We start from the raw sequence: 14,873 nt of genomic DNA, 5'->3' as shown, positions 1-14,873 counted from the left end.
TCCAAATGTTCCCAGCCTTGAATACGCAACAGATAACACACGGGTGTTTTTTCGGGTGAAAAAGAGTCATTTTTCGTTGGTGAAAACGACTCATTTTGACAGAGGCTGGAAATAGAAATGTTGGTTGTTGTTTTTTTTCCCCACAGGACAGCAAGAAGAAGCGGTCAATGATTCTGGTTTTATTTGAAGGTATTTAAAATCAGCTCTAACTTCTTACAACACATTGTATGTGAGCAAACAGAGACACGTCAAATGGTTAAAATATGATAAATGATAAACTGGAATGCATTTAGACAGCGCTTTATCTACAGGATTTGGTGCCCAAAGTAATTGACAAAGCTTCACATTCACGCACAAATTTTTCCGATAATGGGCGACTGGCTGCTGCCATGTATGGCACTGAGAGAAAATTAGGGTTCAATGTCTTGCCCAGGGACACTCCAACAGCGGACGGTTATGACAGACACTCAAACCAGCGTCCCTTCGACCATTGGATGACCCGCTCTATCTACCTACTGAGCCATAGCCGCCAATATGAGTTAATGTGTAGTTCTGAATCCTTTTCTTGCAGTAACTGCATCAAGCCTGTGATTCACCGAGGTCACCACACTGCTCTACTTTTGTGATACCATTCCAGGCTTTCACCACAACCTCTTTCAGTTGCTATTTTTTTTGTGAGGGGTTTCCCCCTTCAGTCTCCTTTACAGCAGGTAATACGCATGCCGTGTAGCATTTCACTCTAATGGCCAGTCTAAAACCTTTCATTGATAGCTTTTGAAGGAATTCATTGTTGTTTGGGGGACATTATCTTGCTGTGCGATGAGGGATCTCCTCATCAATTTACTTGCATCTCTCATTAAACTGGCAGTCAAAATGCTTTAGAGTTTTTAACGCTCATTTTGCTGCTGCTGCCATGCGTTACATGATCAGTGAAGTTTGGTGAATCTGTCCCAGAGGATGCCCAGCAAGTCTCAGCCATAACATTACTTCTACTTTCTTTCACAGCTGAGCGTGTGCTTTCTGCACGCGTTGTCGACGCCGACTGGTTATCGCCGCCGCCGGCTTCACTGAGCCGGCTTGAAATAATACAGAATGAAGACTGAAGTGCAAACATGTGTGTTAGTCAGCAAAACTAAAATTCTTCAAAGACTGAACAAAACAGTTTGTGTAGCAGCTACCATGGAGAGTGGTGAGCTCAAGCCCCTCGGTTATAACAGCACTGACAACAGTTATCTATAAATCAAATAAAAATAGTGAAGTTGATTTTGGTACTCTTAGTACACTACTACTGACTACACATAGAAACAGCGGCAAATGTGAATCAAGGTTTTACACTCCCAAAAAGAAAGGCTGATACCACTGTCCTCCAGCTAACTTAACTGGACTTAACATTAACTTTCCAGAGCTCTTATTGGGACATTTCAGATGAACCCTTACATGACGTAACGGTAAACTATTCTGAACACTTCAGCATGCTGCCATACAGTCTGGAAAATGTAACTTCAGCAATCACTGTGGAAAAATACAGAGACTTAGCATAATTCTGCCTTAAAGTCAACATATTTTGTCAGCATATTTCATGCATATTTCAACAGGAAGGACAATTTAATTCGGCACACATTTAAATGACTGAGAAGATGCAGGAGGGTGGTTAACCAGTCTGCCTCCAGTCCGGACCTGTCCTCAATGTAAATGTTCTTGTGGCAATGCAGATTATGACAATAAAGCCCATCATGTTGCTAAAAATAACACTTTCAAAGACGGACAGCATTCGTGCCTGAAACCTGTCATCACTTGGCATCTACAGACGCTAGATATAGCGAAGTGCGTTGTGTACATGAGGATACCTAACTTCAACTTAGTAAGGGCGGTCTCAGTGCTGTGGTGTGGTGTGGTCGAACACAGACTCCATTAAAGGGGTTTTCATCACAAAACGTATTGTTGAAGCATCCAGGTTAGGGTTTTTTAGAAATTGTTTTCTTACTGCAGTTTTTAACTCCTGGGGAAACTGCCCAGATTGAAGAGAATTATTCACTATGAGTAAATACGTTTGGAGCTGTGCGATTAAAACACTTAATAACTCATTCAGTACCAGCCAATTCTGGACGAAGTCTCAAAAGACGTTTAAAAACGTCTTTGGTAGTGAATGAGTCCAAAATTGTGTCTTATTTCCCTAAAAGGGCTATTTCTATTATTAAGCAGACACAACTTAACAAAATAAAGGAGTTCCTGTGCCTCAACACAATATTATTTTCATGCACCCCATTATTGGTTGGTTGTGAGGAGTGTTGATTTGTATAAGCTTGGCTTGACCATACTAAATGGGCATATAGCCCTGATCCCCGTGCATGGGACCGGACCTTGGTCTTATTTAAAAAAAAAAAAAAAGTGGACCTACAGCATTTCTAGTTGAGGACCACTGGCCCAGTCTTATAGAGTGCCTTTCAAAGGATCCAAAGACTTTATTGAATAGAAGCTGACGCTTATCACCCTGGTTGCTAGTGTTAATCGATGCCAACATAGCAGATCTGCTAACGGTTTGGCTGTGGCATGATAGTGATTTGGTGTAGTTAAGTGGCCGTCGCTTTAAAATGGTGTCATTTTGCCCAGCCTAGTTGCTAAATCTTGGGCATTCAAACTGGATGTGGGGGAGTATGTAAATTAGCCAGACTGTTATAGGTGGGTAGGTGTTCCAGAGACCTTCTACAATTTTTGAATGACAGTCTGGCCACCATATAGCTGAAAGACCTGCACTTACATTCCTGCTTGAAGGTGAAGTACTCTGTGAGGTGCCGACACTCATGGTTCCCTCGCAGGAGGAAGAGTGTCGTGGGGTGGTTGATCTTGAGGGACCAGAGGTAGAGAACACACTGCGAGGACAGACAAAGTGACAGCAGAAAAAAAGGGAAATTTATAGTTCCTGACTTATGATGCACAACACGTACAGTACACCCTCTTAGCTCACTATACTAAGAGACAAAACAAAGGAAACATTTGCAGAATAAAAGTATACTTTTAAACTGTACAAACATTGTCCATGTAGAAAGCGACATCAGATTGATCATTTTTGTTACAGATCATGATGCTACAGTAAATCATGAATATAACTTTCATTTAAACGACATTTGTAACTGACAATGTTTTGATTTTAAATTCCATCCATTTATCAATTGTAAAGCCTACTTCTAACTTTAGGCATGGATGTGGCATCAGGAACGTGGAGCCATGATTCACAGCGTTCTAAAACTTTTGTTCCTATTGCTTTCAAGGAGACTAGGTATTGAGAGTGCAACACGCACGCTCACCACTGCATGTGTTTCTAAGACATTAACTTGCACATGTGAAAGATGCAAACGAAATTCCAATGAAGTTGGGACAATGTGTTAATCAAAAATAGAATACAATGATTTGCACACCGTGTTCAATCTATATTCAATTGAATACACAACATAGACAAGATATTAAATGTATGACGCTAGCTTAAATGTATGAAGCTAGAGAGGTTTGTGGTGTTCCTGTGATTAAGTGACAAAGTCAGTTAAAGAGCTGAGTGTAAGTTTCGAGCTACTAAGCTACTAAGCTAGTTAGGATACCTTGTCAAACTCCGAACAGGCCAGTGTCTCCCGTCATTAGCTGACTCGTAAACAAATCACGATTAATGACATCATTATGACCAAAGATCTTGTCTTATTTCTTCCGAGCGATATATGACTAACGGAAGGTTGCCAAAACACCACTATGAATGAGAATTTTAGTTTCCTGAACAAATGCCGCAGTGGCAAAAAAGGAGGCGGAATCGCTGCCATTTTAAAATAATGATTTCAGCGTAAAAAAATGGTGTTGGGTGATTTTAAAATCTGAATCTTTTAGTAAAAGGTGGTCCAAAGACTACTCTTGTAGTCATTATAGACAAAGAGGCGCACTTATGGAAGAATTGGAAGAAATGCTGTCAGTAATCTGTTCCAACTATGATTACCTGGTCATAACTGGAGATTTTAACATTCACGTCGACAACAATTTGGATAAAACTACCAAAGAATTTTAAACTATACTCGCTACTTTTGGTCTCTCGCGACATGTAAAACTTCTCACACATAGTCAGGGTCACGTTCTTCACCTCATTATCGTTAAAGATGTTGATATCTCATCTCTCGATGTCAAAGATCGGGCTATTTCGGATCATTTCTATGTGTTCTTTGCGGTATAAATAATCCCAAAAGTTCAGACAACCAATCTATTTAAAAACAATATAAATGAGGACACAATCAACATGTTTATGAAAATGATGGCTGTTTCACCAAATGTGAATGAAGAGACTGTCGATCATCTTCTGGATTGTCATGTTCTGTCTACAGTATCTTGACTGTGTTTCAGCTCCAGCTGCAGTGAAGGGTGTTGCCCTCCAGCAGGCGCATTTGTGTGGCATTTCCAATCAAGCATCGCCATGTGTTTAAGGACTGCCAAAATGACTGGTCATTGTCGGATTGTTGACCTTGCTTGCTGTTGTGCTTCAAGTGTTATTTTCTAGACCTCTCTTCTATACTATTCATAGTCGCTCTCATTTTGTCCAGAGATCCTTGTTTGTAAGTATTTTTGTTATTGCTTTTGATGATTGTTTTCGTGTTGTTGGACTTTTGATATTTCATTTGTGTATTCTCTGTGTTCCATTGAACCTTGCCTTTGTAAGCGCTTATTGTTTCATGAATTGTTTTTCCTGGCTCCTTGTGACCAATGATTTCAGTTTATACTTGGTAGGCGTAATTTTCTGCAATAAATACTTATATTATCGCACTTTGAGCCTGCATTATTGGAATCCAAAACCATTATTGGGTTCTGAACCTGAAGGGATAAATTCACCTGGAAAATGTTCAAATGTCCTGGATGTTGTTGCTCCTCTTAAAACTAAGACCATTTCATGTCGACCTAAAACACCTTGGAGGTGCGCTACGGGCGTAACGACTTTGAAATTTAAGCGGAGAAAAATTAGACTTGAAGTGTATTTAAAAAAATACATTTAGCTTTTAATGCATTAAAAACTGATTATTTAATTCATGGACTGAATAATTGATTCTAAAATTATTTGATAATGATAATCCTAACGTTGACAATTCTACCTTGCCAAACCAAAAACCCTTCCCTCAGCAGTTGTATAACACATTCTGTGAAGGTCATTTCTAGTGCAAATAAATTGCCGTTTTCTTCATTACAGTTCTCAGTGGCTGTCACTTGCGACTTTTAAATGGTACCCAAAGTCATCATATTTGTAAACACAGGGAGCAATGGTGAAGGGCTCTGTAGACTTGGCTTTGGCATCTGCCGCAGACAATAATAAAGACACAATAATTGTTCAATCGATGCGAGCCTGTTTCCTGACTACGGTCAAGGTGCCCGTATTGATGGTACACAACACAACTTCAGCAGGTTACTAAATAAGATAATGTAACTGTTGTTGATTATTCAGTGCAAATCAGACTAAATTAGAACAATAACTTTAATACAGTCATTGGAACATGGTGCAGATGCGCACACACAAGGATTATGTTGCCAATTATGAATCAAAGAAAAATTAAATTGCCAGGTCGGGAAAGAAAATGTATTACTCATTCGCTCTGAAAGGCTTTCTTGCAAAGGTATAACACAAATTCAAGGGACACTTTGTTACCTAGGCAACCACATCCTTGTATTCATCTCTACATCCATCAACCACTCACTTTGCTAGAGAGTTATGTCGCCTTTGGTAAAAAGAACAATGTTCACTCCTAACAGAGTATTAATGAAGATATTTAGATTATGCAAGCAAAATTAATATAATGGTTAATGTGATTCATTTAATCTTTTGGATTACAACGACAGAAAAGAAAATGAGCAAATGCACATTTTAATCAAGTACTAGTATTGAGGTTAACAATGATCATTGTGTGAACTGAAAAATATGCAAGAACTGGTTTCAATGTTTGGCCGCTATTTTACACCCGAGATATAGTAGCAATGCAATGTCATTGCTGGTTTGTGTTCATTTAAATAACAAATTGACTTCAGCCCACATGTGTTCGTGGGTGTGTTGATTTGAATGCAAGATCTGCTCAAGCACATTGTTGGTACTTTCCTCACTTGATGCTGCCTTCAGCACTTGCAACAATTAATCCAAAAAATAAAAATAAAAACAAAAACATAAATAAATAAAAAAAATTAAAAAAAACCATCAAGACCGCGGTGCATCAAGAACATCAATGAGAAACCGTCATTACTCTATTCCACACAAGGATGAGCTGTAGCACATGAAATAACTGAAAAGCTTTGAAGAAAACATCTGGCAACAATGTCATAAAATTAAGTTTTTAAGTTCCAATAATCATGACCAAAATTGTAATGAAAATTTGTGTTATCATACTGTATTACAAAAAAAATTAAAACAAAAATCACAACAAAAATATGGCTGCAGCATCAAAAACAATGTACTTTGTAACACGTTCTGCGTTGAATAATTTTTTTTTTAAATCACTAACCGTATGCGCTAGTTGACACTAAAATTGAAAATGGAAAAACAAAAAACAAAGACATCCAGGTAAATAATGCTTTGACTAATATTCAAACACGGTTACATTCATTGTGATTAATCTGGGGCAATTATGCCCTTTTTTCATTTAGTTGAAAACTTATTGCTAAATTTTAAGCTAGAAGAATATTGTAATTTCAACATTTTTATTGAAACCGAGTTTAATAAAGACAGTTGTGTGAAATTGTGTATCTTGCATGTTTAAAGGTCCAACATATACAGTACATGTGGGGTGAGGGGGGTTGGGGGGGGGGGGCTGAGAAGATGTAAAGCCATGTTGATTGGCTTGGCTGTGCATCTTCTTTCTGTCTTATCACGTGGGTTACTCTTTGATCTTTAATCAGTGTCTAAGTGTTGTTTACAATGCTGCTAGTGTGTGCATGTGTCTGTGTGTGTGTGGGGGGGGGGGCTGAGAGAGAGAGAGAGAGAGAGAGAGAGGAGGCGTACAAGAACAAAAGCAGGTCTCTTCCATCCTTAATTACAATACAATACAATACATCCTGATTTATATAGCGCTTTCACAACAGCAGCAGCTGTAGCAAAGCGCTCAACAAAACACTTAACATAAAGTAAAATGATAAACACAACATTCAACATAAAACACGGACAGTCTGCAGTCCTAACCACTGCTCCATCACACGCTTTGTTGTTTGAAGCATTGTCTAATCATCCTTAATTGACTAATCATAAACACGTCTGCTGCACGCAGTGGGATTGCTGGCCTGTGTGTGTGTGTGTGTGTGTGTGTGTGTGTGTGTGTGTTAGTGCGCTCTGCTCAAGCACAAAGGCCCACGAGGGGCAATTTTTTAAAAAATGTATACGTTAATTGGCCACTACTTCACGGATTTTCGTTTATCGCGGGTGGTTTTGGTCCCCATTAACAGCGAGAAACGAGGGATTACTGTATATTAATTTAGTTGAAATTAAAATTGCTGTTTTCATTCACTAAATTCGGACTAAAACTAAAATACAATCAAATGACTTAATTATGACTGAAACTTTAATTCATTTTAGTCTGAAGAGTATAACTTAAACTAAATTAAAATTTCTCATCAAATTTAACACTTAACTCAACCCAGCTGTGCATATAATTATACATCCATTTGCTCACAAGGGCCGTGGGTGTGTTGGAGCCTATCACAGCCTTCTTTGGGCAGTAGCCGGGATATACCCTGAAATGTTTGCCAGCCGGTTGCAGGTCGCACATTGACAAATAACCGTTCACACACACAATCACACTTACGGACAATTTACAGTGATCAATTATCCTACCATGTATGTTTTTAGAATGTGGGAGGGAACAGGAGTAACCGGGAAAAACCCACATAGGTGCAAGAAGATCATGCAAACTCCACAGAGGAAGGCCGGAGCCGCAATTGAACCCTGCATATGATCAGAATGGGACAATTATTATTATTTGTAGTAGTAGTAGTAGTAGTAGTAGTAGTTTTTCCCCCCAAGATGGTGCCCGAGCAGGCAGCCGACGGCAAGTGCTCTTCAAGAGCCTTCTGTTTTTTTGTTGTTTTTGTCTTTTGTTTTGTCACATTGTGTTGTTGTTACGTCGTGTGGACCTGATGTGGATTGTTTTCAGCATTTTTGACCACAACATTTGTCAAAGAAGAAGAATCTGTGTACCAGCACTGATTTTGATCGGGAGGAATGTCGGCACCATTTGACTGTTGTTGCTGGACAGCCCCGGGCGCTTGTGTGTTTTTGCGCATGTAATGGGCAGCATTTTCACAACTCCGCTTTGTTCAGTGGAAAGGTCGGTGCTGTTGGACAGGCTGTGGCTGGATGGATGCATGGCTTGCGGAGCCGACGATGAGAAGAAAGGAGCGTCAGTGTGAAGCGCCAAAGCGTATGTGGAGCTGGGAATCGCGGCTTGGAATTGAAGCGGATTTACATGGGACAGGAGATGAGAGCCAATCTCGTTTTGTTAATGGACGCTATAGCTTCTTGTTGCTTTCAACCTTAGCTCGTAGCAGACGTGTGCACATTTTCAGCATGACAACTTTGATCCACTGGTGAAAAGGACACTTTGATTCGCTCCTCTTTCATCTGTAACTGCTTCACACAACAAAGTGTATGCAGGAAAAGTGGTTAGGATTGCACGACTGTCTGTGTCTTATGTGTTGTATTGTATTATTTTGTCATTTTATGTTAACTGTTCTTTTGATGGCGGCGCGGGCACCAACAGCGGCTCCTCTTGTTGTCTTGTTGTCTGTTTGAGAGGCAGGAAATTTCATCTGTGCTGTATGTTGCACATACTGAACATTTGGCAATAAAGTTGTACTTGACTTGATTATTATTATTATTGTTTTTCTTTAGGGCGGCCCGGTAGTCCAGTGGTTAGCACGTCGGCTTCACAGTGCAGAGGTACCGGGTTCGATTCCAGCTCCGGCCTCCCTGTGTGGAGTTTGCATGTTCTCCCTGGGCCTGCGTGTGTTTTTTCCGGGTGCTCCGGTTTCCTCCCACATTCCAAAAACATGCGCGGCAGGCTGATTGAACACTCTAAATTGTCCCTAGGTGTGAGTGTGGGCGTGGATGGTTGTTCGTATCTGTGTGCCCTGCGATTGGCTGGCAACCGATTCAGGGTGTCCCCCGCCTACTGCCCGAAGACAGCTGGGATAGGCTTCAGCACCCCCCGCGACCCTAGTGAGGATCAAGCGGCTCGGAAGATGAATGAATGAATGAATGTTTTTCTTTACTTATTTCCTCAAGTAAATTTGTTCGTGGTCAGCCGTAACAGCCAGCTAAACAGAACAGCTAGCTTCTACTCCTGAGAGAGAGAAAGAGAGAGAGAGAGAGCCCAAACATTTGCAACGTTGTTGCTGTGATTAGAGTGACTGAGCTGCACTACATTAACAGGGGTTGCATCTACTCCTTTACACAGACCTACGAAACTATCATTTCTCATGTATTATTATTATTATTGATGAATGTGTAGCATAAAATCATAACAGTAAAGACTTATTATGAAAGAATTGTGAAGCCCAAATGTCCTCCAACTCTGGAATGACATAGGCAATTTTGTATTTTAAAAAAAAATCATTTTACAAAACAAAAAAGATTGTATTAATTGTTCCTGTACAAACTGATGGGAACACAAATACATCAATCACAAATGTGTATGGAGTGAAAGGTATTTCATGGATATTTTGATAGATTTCGATACCTCCCTTGATATCCTTTTACTTATGAAAGTGGGTCATCATTGCAACTACAATGAATCCAAGCTCAGTCTAGTTGCTACCCTCAAGCCATGACTCTCACCAAGGCCACTGCAGACCACTTGGTACACACGGCCTGCAGCCCTCTATTCCAATCCCGTGTCTTATTTTTAACCATTCCAATGAGCATGGATGAAATGTGCCCTTTGGAATTGTCACTGAAATAGGATTTCAGGGAGCAAAACCCATTCAGCCAAAAAGCGTATAATGGTATATAAGACCTTCAAAGTTTCCAGAGTATTGTTAGCAAAACTAAAACCCCAACTAGGTGTACAATTTATCACAAGGATGTGATAAAGACAAAAGCAAAACAAAACCTAAATCAAAACAAAACCAAACAATAATAATAAAAATCAACTTACCTCAATGCTGAAGTATCCTCGATCTACGTAGTCTCCGAGGAAGAGATACCTTGTATTACTCGGTGATCCGCCAACTTCAAATAACTTCATGAGGTCAAAGAACTGGCCATGGACATCACCACAAACTGGTAAAAGATAGCAATGCAGTTACTTAGATTGTGTAATAAACAGATATTTGTTGTTTTTAAATAAATAAATGAATTTAAATGATTGTAAATGTGTATGAGCTGGTATTATTGAGATAAATTAGAAATTGAGTTATTGGTGGATTTGTAAATAACCTAATTGAAAATGTGAGCTTGTATCTTACAGTGTTTTTCAGAATTTGTATTATTATTGGTCAGGAATGTTCGTCATACTTGCTGGGACAGGTATGATGACGAGCTTATCCATCAACTTAGTGGACAAGATTGGAGGTGTGAGTGTGGATGGTTGTTCGGCTCTGCGTGCCCTGTGATTGGCTGGCAACCGGTTCATGGTGTGTCCCCCGCCTACTGCTAAAAGACAGCAGGAATCCTCATGAGGATAAGCGGTTCCGAAGATGAATGAATGGATGAATGATATGAAAATATCAATAAAAATAACAATTATAATAATAATAATTAAATTATGTGAAAGACAATTGTAAATAGCACTGCGATTTATCCATTTTGTGTTTATATTGCACTTAATTGAACGGTGTTTGGGTTCTTTTTTTTCCTCTTTCTTCTTTCCACCTACATTCTTGCTGCTGGAGGCTGTAAATTTCCCCAATGTGGGACTAATAAAGGATATCTTATCTTTAAAATAGTGTAGCTGGTGGGAGGCAAGCCTTAGGGAAGCATTGGGTGTTTGTGATTGGGTGTAAACGTGCTCGATCTGTGTTTTGTGATTAATTGCTCTGTGTTCTGTTGTAGATTCATTTTTAAAAATGTATGTGTGTGTGTGTGTATGCGCGTGCGTGCGTGCGTGCAATGAAGATCAACTCACATTTCATGTCAGTGCATGCAGAAATCAAATCTATTCTAAATGTATTGAGTGATATAAAGGTAATGTGTTAGTGTTAACTGTGCTTGCATCGATGCATTGTGTGCACAAAACACTGTGGCTTTGTAAAACACCTTAGCAAAGTTGGCTTGTAGGCCTCTGAAAGCAATGCAGAGCTGCCAAAAATCATTAACAATCAACTGTCTGGCATCGTAAAGCTTGCTTGCCACCATACCTGTAATAGGTGCCTCCACTTCCAGCATGCACTTCTCTTGCCGAAGGATGTTGGCTCCATCGTTGATGATCTTTAGCGCCACATCTTCCTCCACTCTGCCTTCTTTAACGAGGTGGTTTCGTAACAGCTCTGCATTTGGCTTGCCATCTTCAAATAACTCTTTTGTGGTCAGTCTATGTTGTGGGGGGTATGGCACAGCTGTTGGTGGGGGGGGGTGACATTGCTTTATTTGAATAAAAACGGTAAAGACGGTAGTGAAGTCATTAAGAGAATTTGTTTTAGCATTTATAGGACAGAAGTGCAGGCTCAGAAATGACAGGGAATTCGAAGCAGTTCAAAAACATAGGTTTATGCCTGGCACAAAAGATGTGAATGAGGAAGAAATTATTGAGGTGGAGGGAGTACACCCATGCATCTGCATCAACTATGACAATACTAAGATGCATAATACACAGCATGAAGCCCTACTCCTTACACGACCTGCCCTTCATCAACAATCTCCTCCACAGTCCACACCTTGTACCAAACCTTTTTGCCATCAGCAAAAAAAACAAGGGTCAGTGAACTTGAGTGCTTCATGATTAAATTAAAATGAAGCTAAAACCGCTTTTGCTTTAACTGGGTCATTTTGTGACAATGTAGTGCTGCTAGGAAGACAACCACCGCAGCTAAAACTGAAATACAGTCAATTTTAGCAATATCCGAACATAATCCGCTATGGACAAAAATGCAAGTCTGTAAGTCAGTCTTTGGAGATGGTCTGTCTCATGTAACACCAATTGGATACCAATATGCAAGATCATTACAAGAATTGCAACTCAGCAACAGCAAACAGCTCAAAGCCATTGAATAAATTGTCACTTTTCCCGCCTCCCCCAAAAAGTGTTTTTCCCATGTTTCAGTCGAAAAGAAAAAATGCTTTTACATTGAACAGCAATAACTAATGAAGTTAGCAGTCTTTGATGAAGATCATATTGACGATAACATCAACCCCAGGACATTGCATCTGTGAAGTGTCAACAGCTATGATCACAAACCACCAACCTACAGCACGACCCCTCTAATCACCTCAAGGAATGCATTGTGTGTATTGAATGTAATTCATTGCTGTTCTGAAACATGTGAACACTCCCCACATCTCTTCCGAAGACGCCCTTAATAAAAGCAAGGAGACAACCGCGTTTTTTTTCCCCCCACAGCTGTCGAGGGACTGTTAACGGTTTCCACCTCTCAGCTAGTTGCAGAGCTGTTTTGAGATTGTAAACCGAGACATGTCTCAGCGCACTCTCCTTGCAAGGAAGACAACTCTGCTTGCCTCTTCTTCTCTCTGATGTTTTTAAAGATTGTCTTCAGGGTTTGATTTTCTCCTAGACCTGACAATCAAGACATGAGTCACCATGAAAAAAAGAGGAACTTCACAAAATGTGAGATGGTGACGCTGGTAAAAAAAAGTCAAGGCCCGCTAAAAGTGTTCTCTTCGGCAAGCTGTCCCTCTCCAGTCAGCACCTTCTAATCGTATACTGACCAGCACGGGCGGCCCTGATTTTTAGCACTGCGGTTATTTGCTGTGATCTGAATTTGACCAGTGGCACGGTGGAAAAGTGGTTAGCACATCCGCCTCACAGTGCACAGGTCCAGGGCTCGAAATTGGGCTCCTCCCACATTGCACAACATATGCATAGTAGGTTAATTGCATTGATTTGCCCACATGAATGATTGTGAGTGTGACTAATTGTTTGTCTATGTGTGCCCTGCGACTGGCTGGCAACCAGTTCAGGGTGTCCTCCATCTTCTGCCTGAATAAAATGGGATAGGCTCCAGGGTGCCGGCGACCCTCCTTAGGATAACTGGTTCAGAATATATATATATATATATATATATATATATATATATAGCGGCTGGATAGCTCAGTTGGTAAGGCATCGGTTTGGCATACGGGAGACGGTGGTTCGAATCCCGCTTGGGGGAAAAAAATGAGCACATAACACCATCCAGTGTGGGTCCTTGGGCAAGATCCTTCACGCTAATGCCTACCTCATACAATGATGAGAGACAATAAAACGAATGACATGCCGGCTCAGACGTCGCCCGGCCAAACAAGGTCTGCGTCAGGTGCTGGGGAACCAGAGCACCTTGATGAAAAATGGGCTACTGGAACAAAGCGGAGATGGGCGAGATGCGATAACATGGCTCTGTTGGAATGCTACTACTCAAGCAACCCTAGTCAGAGGGGTTACATGCAGAGAATGTGGGCTAAATGGTTACTTCGAAACCCACAGTCACGGTTGACCGCGAAACAACTAGTAGCTCAGTGTTCCAACATCCACAAACGACAACTGCTGTCACAACTTGAGATTGATGAGTTACAACGCACCTTCCATGGTGAAGGGCCCCAGGCTGCCAGATCAGAGGAGGAGGTCATACAAGAGATTGGGAGGCAAGCCCCAATGAATGCAGATGATGAGATTGGGTGGCCAGCCCCAATGAATGAAATGCTGAGCGAGGCAGCAACTAACCTGAAAGCTAAGATCATGGCGAGAATGAAAGCTGGGCAACCTAGAAACCGATTACAACGGCTATGTGAAGTACCATCTGAAAGTCTCATAGAAAGTGTGAATGCAGCACTGAGGGCGATCCCTACCGTAACGATCACAGAAACCAATGAGCTGATATACGCTTCAGCATCAGTGATCCTGGAGACTCTGGGCTATAAGAGCAACCATGGAAGCCATGAGATACGTTACCCACCATGGAAAAGACGGTTGGAGGCTAAGATCAAGGCGGCCCGGAAAGATGTGAGTCAATTGACAGAGGCCCAGAGAGGTGTGATGAAAAGGCCGATACCCGAGAGGTACATCCAGATGACCATACCTGAAGCACTCGAAACTGCCAAACAAAGGCTCCAAGCCTTGTCCAGTCGCCTAAAGCGGTACACGAAAGAGAATGAGGCCAGACGAATAAACAGGCTGTTCGCAACACAACCTGCGAAAGTGTACGCTCAGTGGCAGGGTCCTAACAACAGAGCTGACCCACCAAGACTGGAAACTGAAAGGTACTGGAAAGGCATATGGGAGAAGGAGGTTGCACATAACAGCAGTGCACAATGGCTGGTGACCCTGAGAGAGGAGCACAGCAACCTCCCTGAACAGAACCCAGTTACCATAACAGTGGCAGACATACAGGAAAGAGTCTCAGATATGAAGAACTGGACAGCACCAGGCCCGGACATGGTCCACACCTACTGGCTAAAGAGACTCACAGCACTCCATGAGCGCCTAGCAGTACAAATGAACCAGCTGCTGAGGGATGGGACTCACCCAGAATGGCTAACCGAAGGGCGAACGATCTTGATCATGAAGGATCCCTCGAAGGGTGCAGCCCCATCCAACTATCGGCCAATAACCTGTCTCTCCACAACATGGAAGCTCATGTCAGGCATCATTGCGGCTAAGATAAGTGGACACATGGATCAATACATGAACGAAGCGCAGAAGGGCATTGGTAGAGATACCAGAGGAGCCAAA

The 14,873-nt window shown here is 41.3% G+C and overlaps 2 protein-coding genes across 4 annotated transcripts in view; one reads left to right on the top strand and one right to left on the bottom strand.

Moving 5' to 3' along the window:
• The window catches only part of LOC127602290 (uncharacterized), a 180,000-nt gene that overhangs the window by 18,791 nt on the left and 146,336 nt on the right, over positions 1–14,873 (top strand). The gene's annotated exons all lie outside the window — the stretch shown is intronic.
• Positions 1–14,873, bottom strand: part of ppp3cca (protein phosphatase 3, catalytic subunit, gamma isozyme, a) — a 40,434-nt gene that overhangs the window by 15,601 nt on the left and 9,960 nt on the right. For all 3 annotated transcript variants that reach the window (XM_052068259.1, XM_052068260.1, XM_052068261.1), the window contains exons 2-4: positions 11,350–11,547; positions 10,149–10,273; positions 2,759–2,870 (exon numbers count right to left, since the gene is read on the bottom strand). In XM_052068259.1, coding sequence (XP_051924219.1) covers positions 2,759–2,870; positions 10,149–10,273; positions 11,350–11,547 — 435 coding nt within the window. The remainder of the gene's footprint in view (positions 1–2,758; positions 2,871–10,148; positions 10,274–11,349; positions 11,548–14,873) is intronic.

This window comes from Hippocampus zosterae, chromosome 6 (assembly GCF_025434085.1).
Source record: "Hippocampus zosterae strain Florida chromosome 6, ASM2543408v3, whole genome shotgun sequence".
Lineage (NCBI taxonomy): Eukaryota > Metazoa > Chordata > Actinopteri > Syngnathiformes > Syngnathidae > Hippocampus > Hippocampus zosterae.
The sequence above is the reverse complement of the archived record's forward strand: the minus strand, read 5'-3'. Positions and strand labels throughout refer to the sequence as shown.